The following is a 17,729-nucleotide window of genomic DNA, read 5'->3' as shown; positions in this document are numbered from 1 at the left end:
AAACTAATATTTTTCCTCTGCCAAGAAAAGAAAAAGAATCTCATTTTAACATCACGACGTTTGAAAACCTGGATTATCACTCTTTGTGAGAAATAAAAAGAAAAACAGATAATTTACTCTTCTCTGTGTCCCACACATTACCGAAATGATCGATATAATTTCAATATTCTATTTTTAATTGAACACGTTCTTTGTGCGTGTTGAAAATAATGCTATGAAGTGTGTGTTTACCTGAATCATTTTCAGAATTTCCTCTGGTTACACCAAAGACAAAACGGTTACACCAAAGACAAGGCGTTTACACCAAAGACAAGGCGGTTACACCAAAGACAAAACGGTTACATCAAAGACAAGGCGGTTACACCAAAGACAAGGCGGTTACACCAAAGACAAGGCGGTTACACCAAAGACAAGGCGGTTACACCAAAGACAAAACGGTTACATCAAAAACAAGGCGGTTACACCAAAGACAAGGCGGTTACACCAAAGACAATGCGGTTAGACCAAAGACAAGGCGGTTACACCAAAGGCAAAACGGTTACACCAAAGACAAGGCGGTTACACCAAAGACAAGGCGGTAACACCAAAGTGAGTGAGTGAGTGAGTTGGGTTTAACGCCGCTTTTAACAGTATTCCAGTTATATCGCGGCGTGTCAGCTTAATTTGGGAGGAAAGCCCGAAGTGATGCAGGTCTTTGACGTTTACCACTTCGTTGAAACCCACGAGCACGGGTATGGTGCTGACAAACCTAGAAACATAATCGGGGCGAACCGGGATTCGAACCCACAATCATAGGTTTCTGGGGTAACACCAAAGACAAAACGGTTACACCAAAGACAAAACGGTTACACCAAAGACAAGGCGGTTACACCAAAGACAAAACGGTTACACCAAAGACAAGGCGGTTACACCAAAGACAAAACGGTTACACCAAAGACAAGGCGGTTACACCAAAGACAAGGCGGTTACACCAAAGACAAGGCGGTTACACCAAAGACATAACCATTACTCATGATGATTTATCCTTCATGTCACAATAAAGAAATAGTGCACTATAGTTGGTGTTGCCTGTTTGCAATGGCGTCAGACATTTTTGTTTCACAACGTTTTCTTTGAAGTTAATACTGTTGACTTGTGGTCACCAAGGTGTACGAATGTGTTTGGGTTACGAGTTTACATACACCCCTGCCCGCTGGGCAAATGGTCCGACTGTCTCGGTGAAAATTGTTTCAGGTAGATATATCACTTAGATATATACCATGGCTATTTTGTAATTTCTTTTAATTGATTGAAACCCGCTCGAGTAACCTTGCCCTAGGGCTGTACTGAGAGATAAGTCCATGGATGTGTAGTAATATACTACTCAAAAGAAGTTAAGGATCACCTGATTCTTTCATATCACTATAGTTAATCACTCATGTCATGACAGATTAACTTTACCATATGAAAGAATCGGGTGATCCTTAACTTCTTTTGAGTAGTATAATATCCTCCTAATAGGCAAGTCTGGATATATGGACAGTACTCCAGTCTCAACAGTCCAGGACAACATGTTCTTATTATTAACATAATCTGGATTTATTTATTTATTTAAGCTGACACGCCGCGATATGACTGGAATACTGTTAAAAGCGGCGTTAAACCCAACTCACTCACTCAAACCTCGACGGGATGCGAAGCTGTTACTTCTTGGTTTGTAAATAGTTATCCCAAATATAACATTTGTAACATGGATCTATGTGCACAGTAGGTAAAATACTAATTCCCAGCTGCGCCATTCCTAACCTTTTTTCTATATTATCTAACAACTAAAACAGTGAGCCATAAAAAATATTCGAAGGCCATACGAGTATTCATATTCGAAAAGACATCTGTCATAACAAAAACAAATCTTCAAGGTAATATGTGATTCAATATGAATGTATTTTAGGTATTGATAATGCAGTTTACTCGGATAATCGGTATCCATATACACTGAGTACACTACTCAATCGGTGACAGCGACAATCAACTATGTCATTCTATTTAATATGAGTGAGTGAGTGAGTGAGTGAGTGAGGTACATGTAAGTTTAACGCCGATTTTCAGTTCTTCAGCAAACCATGCTTGCCATAAAAGGTGTATTAGGAATAAACACTATGTATTAAGCTCGCCAAGGCTCGCTAAATACAATGTTTATTCCTAATGCATGATATTTACCATCCCCAAACACACTCGCGTGATAACCTCTATTTATTACTTGCCCGTGAAGAGATCACCCGTTTAATAAACATACAGCTGTATTCAACATTGTGTAATACCAAAACGCGTGCTTATGTACTCTCGGAACACGTTTCACGAACAAATATTGAAAGCTCTCAACATCCCTTGGCTTATTCAACGACATTGCGTGTGGAGATGATAGATCACTGAGAGGAGCTTATGCACACTCGTTGACCCCAGCAACCTTGTTGCTAGGTTGACGTCACATGGCATTGTTACGCCTTAGGATCTTGCAACAAAATTCCAGAAATTACGTCATCGGGTATTGTGACGTGATTGTAAACTTTGAGGTGCAAGGCCCCGTTCCACAAGGCTATCGTACGGTAGCGCAACGACAGTCGTTGGTCTAAGTTAAAGTATATGGGTTGCGATAACCTTAACGCTACGATAATTTTGTGGAACGGACGCCTGAATTCTAAAGGTGGACCGTTGGATGGTATTAAATTCATACGTTTCAACTTTTGACGTGTTTGAAGTATTACTGTGTTAAACTCAGCTGGATTATGCCATGCATGGATCGTGTAGGTGTCAGCCTATTTACGCTCAACAGTATAATTCTAAAAACGTTATAAATGGCCAGTAATAAATAAAATACTAAACTCGCTCCCGTGTAAAACCAATTTTATGAAACTCGTTAATAGTTGTGGTATCTGGTTCGCTTTCGCGAACTTTTCACTCGTTTCATAAAATTGGTATTACACGGGAGCTCGTTTAGTATTCTATATTTATCATCCAAAACTGGTTTCCACAGGAGATATCGCTTGGATGAGATCAAGCGATATCTACACTGTAGATATCGCTGCAATGAAATTACATCACAATGCTGTGCAGACCATTGTGACGTCACTGGTTACCATGACGTCACAATCAAATGACATCACTAATGGCTCTGCTACTGAAGCTGTTTGCAGTACTTTTTACACTGAAGACACTGCTAATTACTGTCTACAAATTGAAAAAGTTGAAAGAATGATGTTGGATGATAAATAAAATCTCACCCTCGTGTCTTTTGATATCAAATATATCAACACTCGTTGATAAAAGTGGCAAAAATCCTCGGCAAGCCTCGGAATTTTTCCACTTTTATCAACTCGTGTTGATATATATGATATCAAAAGACACTCTGGTGAGATTCTCTATTTATCATTCAAAACTGGCTCCCACAGGAGATATCGCTTGCTTTGCAGACCATTGTGACGTCACTGGTTACCATGACGTCACAATCAAATGACATCACTAATGGCTCTGCTACTGAAGCCGTTAACAGTACCTTTAGCCACTGCTTATTACTGTCTACAAACTGACCAAGTTGGAAGAATGATGTTGGATGATAAATAAAATCTCACCCGAGTGTCTTTTGATATCAAATATACCAACACTCGTTGATAAAAGTGGAAAATATCATCGGCAAGCCTCGGAGCTTTCCCACTTTTATCAACTCGAGTTGATATATTTGATATCACTCGGGTGAGATTCTCTATTTGAAACCTCTGATTGATCAATATCGATTACCACTTACCCATTGATCTTGCCCATGCTTTTTTAACTTCTTCCTCGTTGAAAGTTGAAAATATGTGGTGGCTCTCCATTATGTGATTATCTGAAAGATAAAACAGGATGAACACCATGTGCAAACGGTAACATCGTAGACCCCTTTGATTTACCTTTAGATATACATGTAATACACACGAGGCTATTCTATCCTCCCCACATTCTTATGACAAGAGCGTACCCCCTACAAGAGAGTAAGCCTACGGATGTAATCATTGCTTGTGTTGCAACCACTTGTTTTCGGGGGCACGGATGGTCTAGTCGCTGTGCAGAATTGCCTCCCTTGAACACGCTCGAAACCTAGATCGTGGGTTCGAATCCCGGTTCGCCTCGATGGTGTTCATAGGTTTGTGAGCACTATACTCGTCCTTGCGAGTGTCACCAATGTGGTAAAGGTCTGACTTCGAACTTCGGAATTCGGATTTTCCTCCCACATTAGTGAGTGAGTGAGTTGGGTTTAACGCCGCTTTTAACAGTATTCCAGTTATATCAGGACGTGTCAGCTTTATGTGGGAGGAAAGTCCGAATTGATGCAGGTCTCAGACGTTTACCGCTTCGGCGAAACAAACGAGCACGGGTATGGTGCTGACAAACCTAGAAACATAATCGGGGCGAACCGGGATTCGAACCCACAATCATAGGTTTCTGGTGTGCCCAAGGGACGCAACTCTGATCAGCGAATCGAAGCGCCTTAGACGACTGGGCCACCCGTGCCCCTCTCCCACTTTAAGCTGACACGCCGTAATATAACTGGAATACTGCTAAAAGCAGCTTTAAACTCGCTCACTTATTTACAATGTATCTGACCAGCCTAATGACGTGAGACAAACGCACGCAAAGGCAAGTCAATTGTTCACCGGAAAAAACACGGGAACATATGGTCAAATTAGGGAATTGCATCGGACAACATTTTTTGTCACTCCGTCAAATTTGGAAATGTCCTACACATGTGAGCACACAATGCTATATGGAAAGTGGTCATACATGTCTACCATGATCGTTTTGAAAGGAATATTGCTTGACATAAAGGGAAAGTTGACTATTGGACGTCATCATTCTTGTCATAAGTCTTGTGGAGAATGTTTTGTCACTCTGAATCTGTATGCATAGATCTGAATATGAAACAGACGAGGCGGTCTCGCTGGTCTCCTTTATTTCTAGTTCAGGTGGGTAAATCAGTGGAAGGGAAATGGGAAGATTAATGGTTATTGAACGACATCAGATCATCGATATACCTAAAGCTTAAGTTAAACTTCTTGGCCAAATTACCTTGTTTTGACCAAACCGAGCAGAAATTCTGATTCATATGCATAAAGAAACAGATCAGCAAGAAGGGGAGCTCAGTTGGTGACGTGGGGATACCTTCGTCTTGCCTAAATGTCTTACCCCCAAATATTACATAGATGTTATCAGTAAGAAAGTCCAGCATTTCACAAATGGATTTCTCAGCAAACTTCAATGGCATTTGCTTTCATTTTTGACAAATTGACTTTAACCTCTGGAGATAGAGGTGTAACTATATCCCCGGTCACCAGTTTAGTGACGTGTGTCCCTATGGGTCAAGGGATGAAGTTTTTCCTTTGATTCGTGGTGTGCGATAGTGGTGTACAAAGTTAAAAAATCAAATGTTCTGACAGAATGGAACCTGGTTCTTTTCTGAGACTGTAAAAAGTCAAGTAAATCCTTTGAGTATTTGAGAATAGTAATAATGGTATTAATTCCACTTTTCTTACAAGTACTTTCTGTGAATATAAAGAAGGTCTCTCCTTGAATGTATTAAGGACTATGGTTAGTCTTTGAGACTGGGTACATTTGCTGGACCCAGCAAAATATCTCTCTTTGTACTGTTTCTTATTAAGTTTTGGAATCCAGTACAAAAGGCGAATAGACATGAGTGAGTGAGTTGGGTTTAACGCCGCTTTTAACAGTATTCCAGTCATATCGCGGCGTGTCAGCTTAATGTTGGAGGAAAGCCCGAAGTGATGCAGGTCCCAGACGTTTACCACTTCGGTGAAACCCAAGAGCACGGGTATGGTGCTGACAAACCTAGAAACATAATTGGGGCGAACCGGGATTCGAACCCACAATCATAGGTTTCTGGCGTGCCCAAGGGACGCAACTCTGCACTCTGAATCGCGGCGCCTTAGACGACTTGGCCCCCCGTGTCCCCCGAATAGACATGTCTTCAGGGTCAAGTCAAACGTTGATAGTGCTGATGCATGGTTTGGGCAGATGTCAAGCTCGGTTAACATACTGGCCTTACGTCACTGTGTCATGTCACTTATACCAGGTTCATTCATCAAGCAATTAATGTACCAGGTTCATTCATCAAGCAATTAATGTAGTGATGTTTACATATAATGCTCATGTTATTTGAGGCCTTGCCAGTTGGATTAACAACAAACTTTTCATGTAGGGCTACCAGACTTTGGATGACAGCTGGCTGCGACAGAATGGGTTTGTTTCATTTCTGTTTCCTCCTTTATCTGTTTGTGCATTCTACCAATGACAACATCACACACGGGCTTAACCCACTCTGAAAGACAATCAACAGGTTCTTCTTCTCTTTTGGCCCATATACTGGTATATGCTTCGACTGCATCTATAATGGTTTTAAAGTTGTGATCCCAATTTGGAAGAGTCTGCTCACGGTATTTTGGTCCATATTTGAATAACTGACGGAGGTTGTTATTGTCAACAATAGAGAAGTCCCCTGTAATTATATGACCTACAGGTTGGTAGCAGTATGCTGAGTCTTGTCAGACACAAGTAGTGGAATTAACATCATGAGCTGTCAAGTCCACTTTCAGCAACACTTTCCTATGATTGAACAGCCTGGACGAAATAAGAAAATGACGTTGGTGGTTCCTGAAATTTAAAATATTGTGGCACATTTTGGGAAACTAATTTTTGCCTGTTACCGAAATTTATGGCATCAAATCCCTTGTTTGCCAATTTCAAATTCAAGAACATGCGTTCTAGATCTTTGTCTGATTTAGTGGAGTCCGTTTCTGGTTTCGCCAAACGTTTCAAAACGATATCAAGAAATATATTCTCGAGTCGATAGGCTCGTGCTGTTTGTAGACCAACATATCAGCAAAAGTTTCTCGAGTCGTTAAATTTCTTTTAATGACACATGAAATCGTCTTGTTCTTACTTTGTGCAGGCCCAATGCTTCCTGACGGAGAGGCAACAAATCTTCCAAATCAATGGTATAATTTGGCCTTTGTCCTCTCTGAGGCCCATGGCGGCGTCGACGTCTTTGGGATGCCGGAAACAGAGTCAGTGTCTTTCTAACCAACGAACTGCCGACGTCTTATATTTTGTCATTACATCCATGTGGCATTGCTGCACACAACAGTCGAGTCCAATGATTGTCTCTGGACATTCTATAAGGTCGACTGCATTTAGGGCTATTAGATGGGTGGTGATTTCATTAATATCCCAATTTTTGCTGGCTGAATTGTGTCGATAATTTCTGCTGTATCTCTCCAACATATATCAATCCACAAAGGGTGCATTCAATGCTATATATGATTTTTTTTAGTTTGACATGATCGGTCTTCAAAAGGTTTTGTGCAGTATGTTTCAGCTCTTAACTCAGATTAAATTCAGGATCAGTTCGAATCCCGGTTCGCCCCGATTATGTTTCTAGGTTTGTCAGCACCATACCCGTGCTCGTGGGTTTCACCGAAGTGGTAAACGTCTGGGACCTGCATCACTTCGGGCTTTCCTCCCACATTAAGCTGACACGCCGCGATATAACTGGAATACTGTTGAAAGCGGCGTTAAACCCAACTCTCTCACTCACTACTTACTTTGGAGATTTAACGTGCGCTTTCCGACTGATGCGTATTTCGCACACGGGCCCGGCCAGGCCATTTAATGTGTTTCCGAAAGGGGCGAAAGTGGTCTGTGCAACCCAAGAGGGGGCTTTAGGGGTTGCTTATATAGAATTTGGGAATTTTGAGAATTGGAATAGATGCCGATGGGGTTAGGGAGGAGCCGTGCAATTGTGGACAAGCTTATATTTGAGAAACATCTAATGCCCTTACTTACTTACTTACTTACTTACTTACTTTGGAGATTTAACGTGCGCTTTCCGACTGATGCGTATTTCGCACACGGGCCCGGCCAGGCCATTTAATGTGTTTCCGAAAGGGGCGAAAGTGGTCTGTGCAACCCAAGAGGGGAGTTTAGGGGTTGTTTATATAGAATTTGGGAATTTTGAGATTTGGAATAGATGCCGATGGGGTTTGGGAGGAGAACTAAGGGAGCTGGCATCTAATGCCCTCAAAACCCGAATTAAAGAACATAAAGCTCAGTCTCAAAAGATGAATCTAAATCAGATCTATCAGACCATATCCGTGACAACCCAAGCCTAGACTATTACATACCCCCGGCCTACCATCAACTCATCAAAGACCCCAATCAGTCATAATCCTTATGTTTATATTACTGGCTTCACCTTTTTGTTTACATTACTGACTTCGCCGATCAATATGTTTACTACCCTTTCTGTGTACATAACCGGCTTCTCCACTCCAGTGTAACTACATCTGACATCTACTCTACTGTATAAACAAGCCTCCTACCTGTATATATACTTGTCAACCATACTCTGTACATGACAGATGGAGCTGTGTTGGATCCCATCTCACATAGATATTCATGGAAATGAAAAAGCAGACTCACTGGCGAAGTTAGCTCTAGACAAAGCGGATATACAGCATATTCCCTTTAGTAAACTAGAGATAAAAAGCAAAATCAAAGCCTCAATAGCAGAAAGATGGCAAGCCCAATGGGACGAAAGTAAGATCGACAGATGGCTATACAAAATTCAAGGACCCAAGGTCCAGCATAAGCCAAACTCATACTCAAATGAAAGGACTATGACAAGGTTTGTTCATCTTGCAATCAGGCTGAAACCAATGCTCACATGTTACTTGAATGTCAAGACCATGCCCCAGCCCGGGCTAGGTTAAAACAAGAATTTCAGTTAGATCCGCTATCTGTCATAGATCTCCTAAAGCCAAGAGATGCAATAGCGAAGGCCAAACTAACTCTATTTCTGAGAGATTGACAGCTGCTCGAACGTATTTGAATAGAGCAGCCAAGGATAAAAATGAAATCATATCAATATAAGAAAATAGAAATCATATCAATACAAAAAAACAGAAAATATGTGAATACCAAACTCACAATAGACATGTGTACCCTACTCACACACAGGAGTCCCAAAGAGGGACAGGTCAGCCGAAATTGCTTAAGCAGAAGGCGACCTCTTAAACACTTAATGCAACAACAACTCTATACATCACTTGCTTAATGACGGTGTTAGAACGTACGCCGAAACGTCGATACTAATTGTGATAAAGAAGTTGTTCATCCATAAAAAAAATCGTATCCTTACTTTGTACACCAACTTCTAAATGCCTCTCAAAGAAGCATCAACAACGGAAACACATTCTCCACCATCAGCTTTGTTCAACTTCGTCTTATTTATATATGTCACCTTACCCCTTCTTGACATAAGACGTACACCAATAGCAAAATGCGTCGCCCAATACACGCCCTTCTCGCTTGACTGAACGTACAGAACCAGGCACAGACACAATAGGCTGTACCGTCCCGGCTGAACGACTAGTTTTAGGCAGATGACAAGGCAAACAGATGTTCCTGACATGCAGTATAGGTTACGTAACAAATGTAGTCCTAAATTAATATGAGGATATGTGGGAATTAGTGCTATCTCATCCGTATGTTACCAAGCGTGGGCAGGTGCACAGCCTTAGAACGTCTGAAAGGAACAGTCACGGTTGACGAACACTTACAATGCACCCGTCAGCAGCCAGCTTTTACTTGAGCTTCTTTCAGTGGCATTTAGAAGTTGGAGTGATGAAGTAAGACGAGTTCTATGGATGAACAACTTCTTTATTACAATTAGTGCGACGTTTCGGTGTAGATCCTAACACCTTTATCAAGCAATAGATGGATAGGGCTAAACAACATCTCGTCTTACTTTTACTTGAGCGTTGAGTAAGTGTGTGGTTGAGTTAGTGAGTGGGTGGATTGTTGGATAAGTGTTGCTTTTATCAATATTGCAACTACATCGACCCGCCTTGTAAATAAAGAGATCTGATGAGGCATGTGCCAAAGGGGTGATCAATTTGAATACCTTAGGATGGAAGGGCTATTCAGTTAGCATGGTCTTGTGGTTCCGGGACAGGACAGGTAATCTGCAAGCACGTTTATGTTGCGCGGTGTGCAAGGTGCTTCCTTCCTACATCCCCTCAACTCTGCCAAGGCAAATAAATGTGAAACCTTCATTGTTTTGACCTCGTTCCCCCTTGACGTGGTGTTGTTTGTGGCTACATTGCTCACGAGTGGTGCAACAGATGTTTCCATGCTTAGTTTGTTTGGATAATAGCTCTCCTTCCAGACAATTGATATGCATCTTCTTGTCTTACTCTGACCAAACCCCTTGAACTATGACGTCATCTATGTGAGCACCCTTTGTCTGACGCGTCTGTGTACTGGTGACGTATTGGATAGAGAAATATGAGAGGAGTGCCTGGCATGACATTGGGACACCAGTAGTTCCAACAGCTGGCCTGGATGGTGTTGAGTTAGATCTTCCTGTTCTATATTTCTGGTAGTGTTCATCTGAAGCCAGAAGTGGACATAATGGTAACCTCTCACTGTAGGTTAGATCTTCGAGAGATGTAAGTTATTGATTGAGTATGGTTTAACGCCGCTTTTAGCAATATTCCAGCAATATCAGTGCGGGGGGGGGGGGGGGGGGGCACCAGAAATGGGCTTCACACATTGTACCCATGTCGGGAATCGAACCCAGGTCTTCGGCGTGACGAGCGAACGCTTTAACCACTAGGCTACCCGACCGCCCTCGAGAGATGTAACAGTGCTTTGGCGAGATATTCAGGGGCGTGATCTGATAGGATGATCGAGCGTGTTTAAGATTATCTCCCGTGCTTCTAAATATCTGTTCCCTGGAGGTGCGAAGATACCTTTTAGAGTGAGTTTGGTTTTACGCCGCTTTTAGCAATATTCCAGCAATATCACGGCGGGAGACATCCGAAATGGGCTTCACACATTGTACCCATGTCGGGAATCGAACCCGGGTCTTCGGCGTGACGAGCGCCCCTGATACAACCCTGCCCCTATGTAGTTAATGCTTTGAGCTGGCTCTAACCCCAACTTGTCAGGGTGTACCAGGTATGGCAGGAGCTGGTTGAGAGATATTGCGCCTTGTGCTTGAATTGCAACTTGTCTGGCCAGCTGATAGAAAGTCGTCTAACATAACCGCGAAGGATTACAAGACTTAGACAATGGGAATGATAAATCCAGGTTAATAGCCATGGCGCTATTGATATGCCGAATGATGGTAAATGGACATGGTGCTATTGTTATGCCGAATGGTAGTAAATAGCCATGGCGCTATTGATATGCCGACTGATGGTAAACGGACATGGCGCTATTGATATGCCGAATGGTAGTAAAAAGCCATGGCGCTATTGATATGCCGAGTCATGGTAAATGGACATGATGCTATTGTTATGCCGAATGGTAGTAAATAGCCATGGCGCTATTGATATGCCGAATGGTAGTAAATAGCCATGGCGCTATTGATATGCCGAATGGTAGTAAATAGCCATGGCGCTATTGATATGCCGAATGATGGTAAAAGGCCATGGCGCTATTGATATGCCGAATGATAGAAAATGGCCATGGTGCTATTGTTATGTCGAATGCCTCCAAAGAGGGCTGTCATTAAACAAGAATGAAGTAATAATGAAAACGTGGTAATTGGTTCACGGGTTTATTAACAACAGCTAACTGTACTAATAGGTGACAATAAAATCCTTTATATTCTGTTTTGTGCAATAATTTGTTCACACAAATGCATTTGATTATATAGATGTACTGAATAGCTACATACGTGACAGGTTTAACCTCGACTTACTTACTTACTTACTTACTTACTTACTTACTTACTCACTCACTCACTCACTCACTCACTCACTCACTCACTCACTCACTCACTCACTTACTTACTTACTTGCTTGCTTTGGAGATTTAACGTGCGCTTTCCGACTGATGCGTATATATATGATATCAAAAGACACTCTGGTGAGATTCTCTATTTATCATTCAAAACTGGCTCCCACAGGAGATATCGCTTGCTTTGCAGACCATTGTGACGTCACTGGTTACCATGACGTCACAATCAAATGACATCACTAATGGCTCTGCTACTGAAGCCGTTAACAGTACCTTTAGCCACTGCTTATTACTGTCTACAAACTGACCAAGTTGGAAGAATGATGTTGGATGATAAATAAAATCTCACCCGAGTGTCTTTTGATATCAAATATACCAACACTCGTTGATAAAAGTGGAAAATATCATCGGCAAGCCTCGGAGCTTTCCCACTTTTATCAACTCGAGTTGATATATTTGATATCACTCGGGTGAGATTCTCTATTTGAAACCTCTGATTGATCAATATCGATTACCACTTACCCATTGATCTTGCCCATGCTTTTTTAACTTCTTCCTCGTTGAAAGTTGAAAATATGTGGTGGCTCTCCATTATGTGATTATCTGAAAGATAAAACAGGATGAACACCATGTGCAAACGGTAACATCGTAGACCCCTTTGATTTACCTTTAGATATACATGTAATACACACGAGGCTATTCTATCCTCCCCACATTCTTATGACAAGAGCGTACCCCCTACAAGAGAGTAAGCCTACGGATGTAATCATTGCTTGTGTTGCAACCACTTGTTTTCGGGGGCACGGATGGTCTAGTCGCTGTGCAGAATTGCCTCCCTTGAACACGCTCGAAACCTAGATCGTGGGTTCGAATCCCGGTTCGCCTCGATGGTGTTCATAGGTTTGTGAGCACTATACTCGTCCTTGCGAGTGTCACCAATGTGGTAAAGGTCTGACTTCGAACTTCGGAATTCGGATTTTCCTCCCACATTAGTGAGTGAGTGAGTTGGGTTTAACGCCGCTTTTAACAGTATTCCAGTTATATCAGGACGTGTCAGCTTTATGTGGGAGGAAAGTCCGAATTGATGCAGGTCTCAGACGTTTACCGCTTCGGCGAAACAAACGAGCACGGGTATGGTGCTGACAAACCTAGAAACATAATCGGGGCGAACCGGGATTCGAACCCACAATCATAGGTTTCTGGTGTGCCCAAGGGACGCAACTCTGATCAGCGAATCGAAGCGCCTTAGACGACTGGGCCACCCGTGCCCCTCTCCCACTTTAAGCTGACACGCCGTAATATAACTGGAATACTGCTAAAAGCAGCTTTAAACTCGCTCACTTATTTACAATGTATCTGACCAGCCTAATGACGTGAGACAAACGCACGCAAAGGCAAGTCAATTGTTCACCGGAAAAAACACGGGAACATATGGTCAAATTAGGGAATTGCATCGGACAACATTTTTTGTCACTCCGTCAAATTTGGAAATGTCCTACACATGTGAGCACACAATGCTATATGGAAAGTGGTCATACATGTCTACCATGATCGTTTTGAAAGGAATATTGCTTGACATAAAGGGAAAGTTGACTATTGGACGTCATCATTCTTGTCATAAGTCTTGTGGAGAATGTTTTGTCACTCTGAATCTGTATGCATAGATCTGAATATGAAACAGACGAGGCGGTCTCGCTGGTCTCCTTTATTTCTAGTTCAGGTGGGTAAATCAGTGGAAGGGAAATGGGAAGATTAATGGTTATTGAACGACATCAGATCATCGATATACCTAAAGCTTAAGTTAAACTTCTTGGCCAAATTACCTTGTTTTGACCAAACCGAGCAGAAATTCTGATTCATATGCATAAAGAAACAGATCAGCAAGAAGGGGAGCTCAGTTGGTGACGTGGGGATACCTTCGTCTTGCCTAAATGTCTTACCCCCAAATATTACATAGATGTTATCAGTAAGAAAGTCCAGCATTTCACAAATGGATTTCTCAGCAAACTTCAATGGCATTTGCTTTCATTTTTGACAAATTGACTTTAACCTCTGGAGATAGAGGTGTAACTATATCCCCGGTCACCAGTTTAGTGACGTGTGTCCCTATGGGTCAAGGGATGAAGTTTTTCCTTTGATTCGTGGTGTGCGATAGTGGTGTACAAAGTTAAAAAATCAAATGTTCTGACAGAATGGAACCTGGTTCTTTTCTGAGACTGTAAAAAGTCAAGTAAATCCTTTGAGTATTTGAGAATAGTAATAATGGTATTAATTCCACTTTTCTTACAAGTACTTTCTGTGAATATAAAGAAGGTCTCTCCTTGAATGTATTAAGGACTATGGTTAGTCTTTGAGACTGGGTACATTTGCTGGACCCAGCAAAATATCTCTCTTTGTACTGTTTCTTATTAAGTTTTGGAATCCAGTACAAAAGGCGAATAGACATGAGTGAGTGAGTTGGGTTTAACGCCGCTTTTAACAGTATTCCAGTCATATCGCGGCGTGTCAGCTTAATGTTGGAGGAAAGCCCGAAGTGATGCAGGTCCCAGACGTTTACCACTTCGGTGAAACCCAAGAGCACGGGTATGGTGCTGACAAACCTAGAAACATAATTGGGGCGAACCGGGATTCGAACCCACAATCATAGGTTTCTGGCGTGCCCAAGGGACGCAACTCTGCACTCTGAATCGCGGCGCCTTAGACGACTTGGCCCCCCGTGTCCCCCGAATAGACATGTCTTCAGGGTCAAGTCAAACGTTGATAGTGCTGATGCATGGTTTGGGCAGATGTCAAGCTCGGTTAACATACTGGCCTTACGTCACTGTGTCATGTCACTTATACCAGGTTCATTCATCAAGCAATTAATGTACCAGGTTCATTCATCAAGCAATTAATGTAGTGATGTTTACATATAATGCTCATGTTATTTGAGGCCTTGCCAGTTGGATTAACAACAAACTTTTCATGTAGGGCTACCAGACTTTGGATGACAGCTGGCTGCGACAGAATGGGTTTGTTTCATTTCTGTTTCCTCCTTTATCTGTTTGTGCATTCTACCAATGACAACATCACACACGGGCTTAACCCACTCTGAAAGACAATCAACAGGTTCTTCTTCTCTTTTGGCCCATATACTGGTATATGCTTCGACTGCATCTATAATGGTTTTAAAGTTGTGATCCCAATTTGGAAGAGTCTGCTCACGGTATTTTGGTCCATATTTGAATAACTGACGGAGGTTGTTATTGTCAACAATAGAGAAGTCCCCTGTAATTATATGACCTACAGGTTGGTAGCAGTATGCTGAGTCTTGTCAGACACAAGTAGTGGAATTAACATCATGAGCTGTCAAGTCCACTTTCAGCAACACTTTCCTATGATTGAACAGCCTGGACGAAATAAGAAAATGACGTTGGTGGTTCCTGAAATTTAAAATATTGTGGCACATTTTGGGAAACTAATTTTTGCCTGTTACCGAAATTTATGGCATCAAATCCCTTGTTTGCCAATTTCAAATTCAAGAACATGCGTTCTAGATCTTTGTCTGATTTAGTGGAGTCCGTTTCTGGTTTCGCCAAACGTTTCAAAACGATATCAAGAAATATATTCTCGAGTCGATAGGCTCGTGCTGTTTGTAGACCAACATATCAGCAAAAGTTTCTCGAGTCGTTAAATTTCTTTTAATGACACATGAAATCGTCTTGTTCTTACTTTGTGCAGGCCCAATGCTTCCTGACGGAGAGGCAACAAATCTTCCAAATCAATGGTATAATTTGGCCTTTGTCCTCTCTGAGGCCCATGGCGGCGTCGACGTCTTTGGGATGCCGGAAACAGAGTCAGTGTCTTTCTAACCAACGAACTGCCGACGTCTTATATTTTGTCATTACATCCATGTGGCATTGCTGCACACAACAGTCGAGTCCAATGATTGTCTCTGGACATTCTATAAGGTCGACTGCATTTAGGGCTATTAGATGGGTGGTGATTTCATTAATATCCCAATTTTTGCTGGCTGAATTGTGTCGATAATTTCTGCTGTATCTCTCCAACATATATCAATCCACAAAGGGTGCATTCAATGCTATATATGATTTTTTTTAGTTTGACATGATCGGTCTTCAAAAGGTTTTGTGCAGTATGTTTCAGCTCTTAACTCAGATTAAATTCAGGATCAGTTCGAATCCCGGTTCGCCCCGATTATGTTTCTAGGTTTGTCAGCACCATACCCGTGCTCGTGGGTTTCACCGAAGTGGTAAACGTCTGGGACCTGCATCACTTCGGGCTTTCCTCCCACATTAAGCTGACACGCCGCGATATAACTGGAATACTGTTGAAAGCGGCGTTAAACCCAACTCTCTCACTCACTACTTACTTTGGAGATTTAACGTGCGCTTTCCGACTGATGCGTATTTCGCACACGGGCCCGGCCAGGCCATTTAATGTGTTTCCGAAAGGGGCGAAAGTGGTCTGTGCAACCCAAGAGGGGGCTTTAGGGGTTGCTTATATAGAATTTGGGAATTTTGAGAATTGGAATAGATGCCGATGGGGTTAGGGAGGAGCCGTGCAATTGTGGACAAGCTTATATTTGAGAAACATCTAATGCCCTTACTTACTTACTTACTTACTTACTTACTTTGGAGATTTAACGTGCGCTTTCCGACTGATGCGTATTTCGCACACGGGCCCGGCCAGGCCATTTAATGTGTTTCCGAAAGGGGCGAAAGTGGTCTGTGCAACCCAAGAGGGGAGTTTAGGGGTTGTTTATATAGAATTTGGGAATTTTGAGATTTGGAATAGATGCCGATGGGGTTTGGGAGGAGAACTAAGGGAGCTGGCATCTAATGCCCTCAAAACCCGAATTAAAGAACATAAAGCTCAGTCTCAAAAGATGAATCTAAATCAGATCTATCAGACCATATCCGTGACAACCCAAGCCTAGACTATTACATACCCCCGGCCTACCATCAACTCATCAAAGACCCCAATCAGTCATAATCCTTATGTTTATATTACTGGCTTCACCTTTTTGTTTACATTACTGACTTCGCCGATCAATATGTTTACTACCCTTTCTGTGTACATAACCGGCTTCTCCACTCCAGTGTAACTACATCTGACATCTACTCTACTGTATAAACAAGCCTCCTACCTGTATATATACTTGTCAACCATACTCTGTACATGACAGATGGAGCTGTGTTGGATCCCATCTCACATAGATATTCATGGAAATGAAAAAGCAGACTCACTGGCGAAGTTAGCTCTAGACAAAGCGGATATACAGCATATTCCCTTTAGTAAACTAGAGATAAAAAGCAAAATCAAAGCCTCAATAGCAGAAAGATGGCAAGCCCAATGGGACGAAAGTAAGATCGACAGATGGCTATACAAAATTCAAGGACCCAAGGTCCAGCATAAGCCAAACTCATACTCAAATGAAAGGACTATGACAAGGTTTGTTCATCTTGCAATCAGGCTGAAACCAATGCTCACATGTTACTTGAATGTCAAGACCATGCCCCAGCCCGGGCTAGGTTAAAACAAGAATTTCAGTTAGATCCGCTATCTGTCATAGATCTCCTAAAGCCAAGAGATGCAATAGCGAAGGCCAAACTAACTCTATTTCTGAGAGATTGACAGCTGCTCGAACGTATTTGAATAGAGCAGCCAAGGATAAAAATGAAATCATATCAATATAAGAAAATAGAAATCATATCAATACAAAAAAACAGAAAATATGTGAATACCAAACTCACAATAGACATGTGTACCCTACTCACACACAGGAGTCCCAAAGAGGGACAGGTCAGCCGAAATTGCTTAAGCAGAAGGCGACCTCTTAAACACTTAATGCAACAACAACTCTATACATCACTTGCTTAATGACGGTGTTA

At 42.0% G+C, this 17,729-nt stretch overlaps 1 protein-coding gene across 1 annotated transcript in view; it reads right to left on the bottom strand.

Moving 5' to 3' along the window:
* The window catches only part of LOC139478118 (L-fucose kinase-like), a 55,330-nt gene extending 46,035 nt beyond the window's left edge, over nucleotides 1-9,295 (bottom strand). Inside the window, exons 1-2 of the mRNA XM_071260436.1 lie at nucleotides 9,227-9,295; nucleotides 3,782-3,862 (exon numbers count right to left, since the gene is read on the bottom strand). Of these exons, the coding sequence (XP_071116537.1) occupies nucleotides 3,782-3,851 (70 nt within the window). The 5' untranslated portion in view covers nucleotides 3,852-3,862; nucleotides 9,227-9,295. The remainder of the gene's footprint in view (nucleotides 1-3,781; nucleotides 3,863-9,226) is intronic.
* Nucleotides 9,296-17,729: the final 8,434 nt, after the last annotated feature.

The sequence above is a fragment of the Haliotis cracherodii genome, unplaced genomic scaffold, assembly GCF_022045235.1.
Source record: "Haliotis cracherodii isolate W230 unplaced genomic scaffold, xgHalCrac1.p SCAF_39, whole genome shotgun sequence".
In the NCBI taxonomy this organism is placed as follows: domain Eukaryota; kingdom Metazoa; phylum Mollusca; class Gastropoda; order Lepetellida; family Haliotidae; genus Haliotis; species Haliotis cracherodii.
Note: the sequence above shows the minus strand (reverse complement) of the source record. Positions and strands in the feature narration are given on the sequence as shown.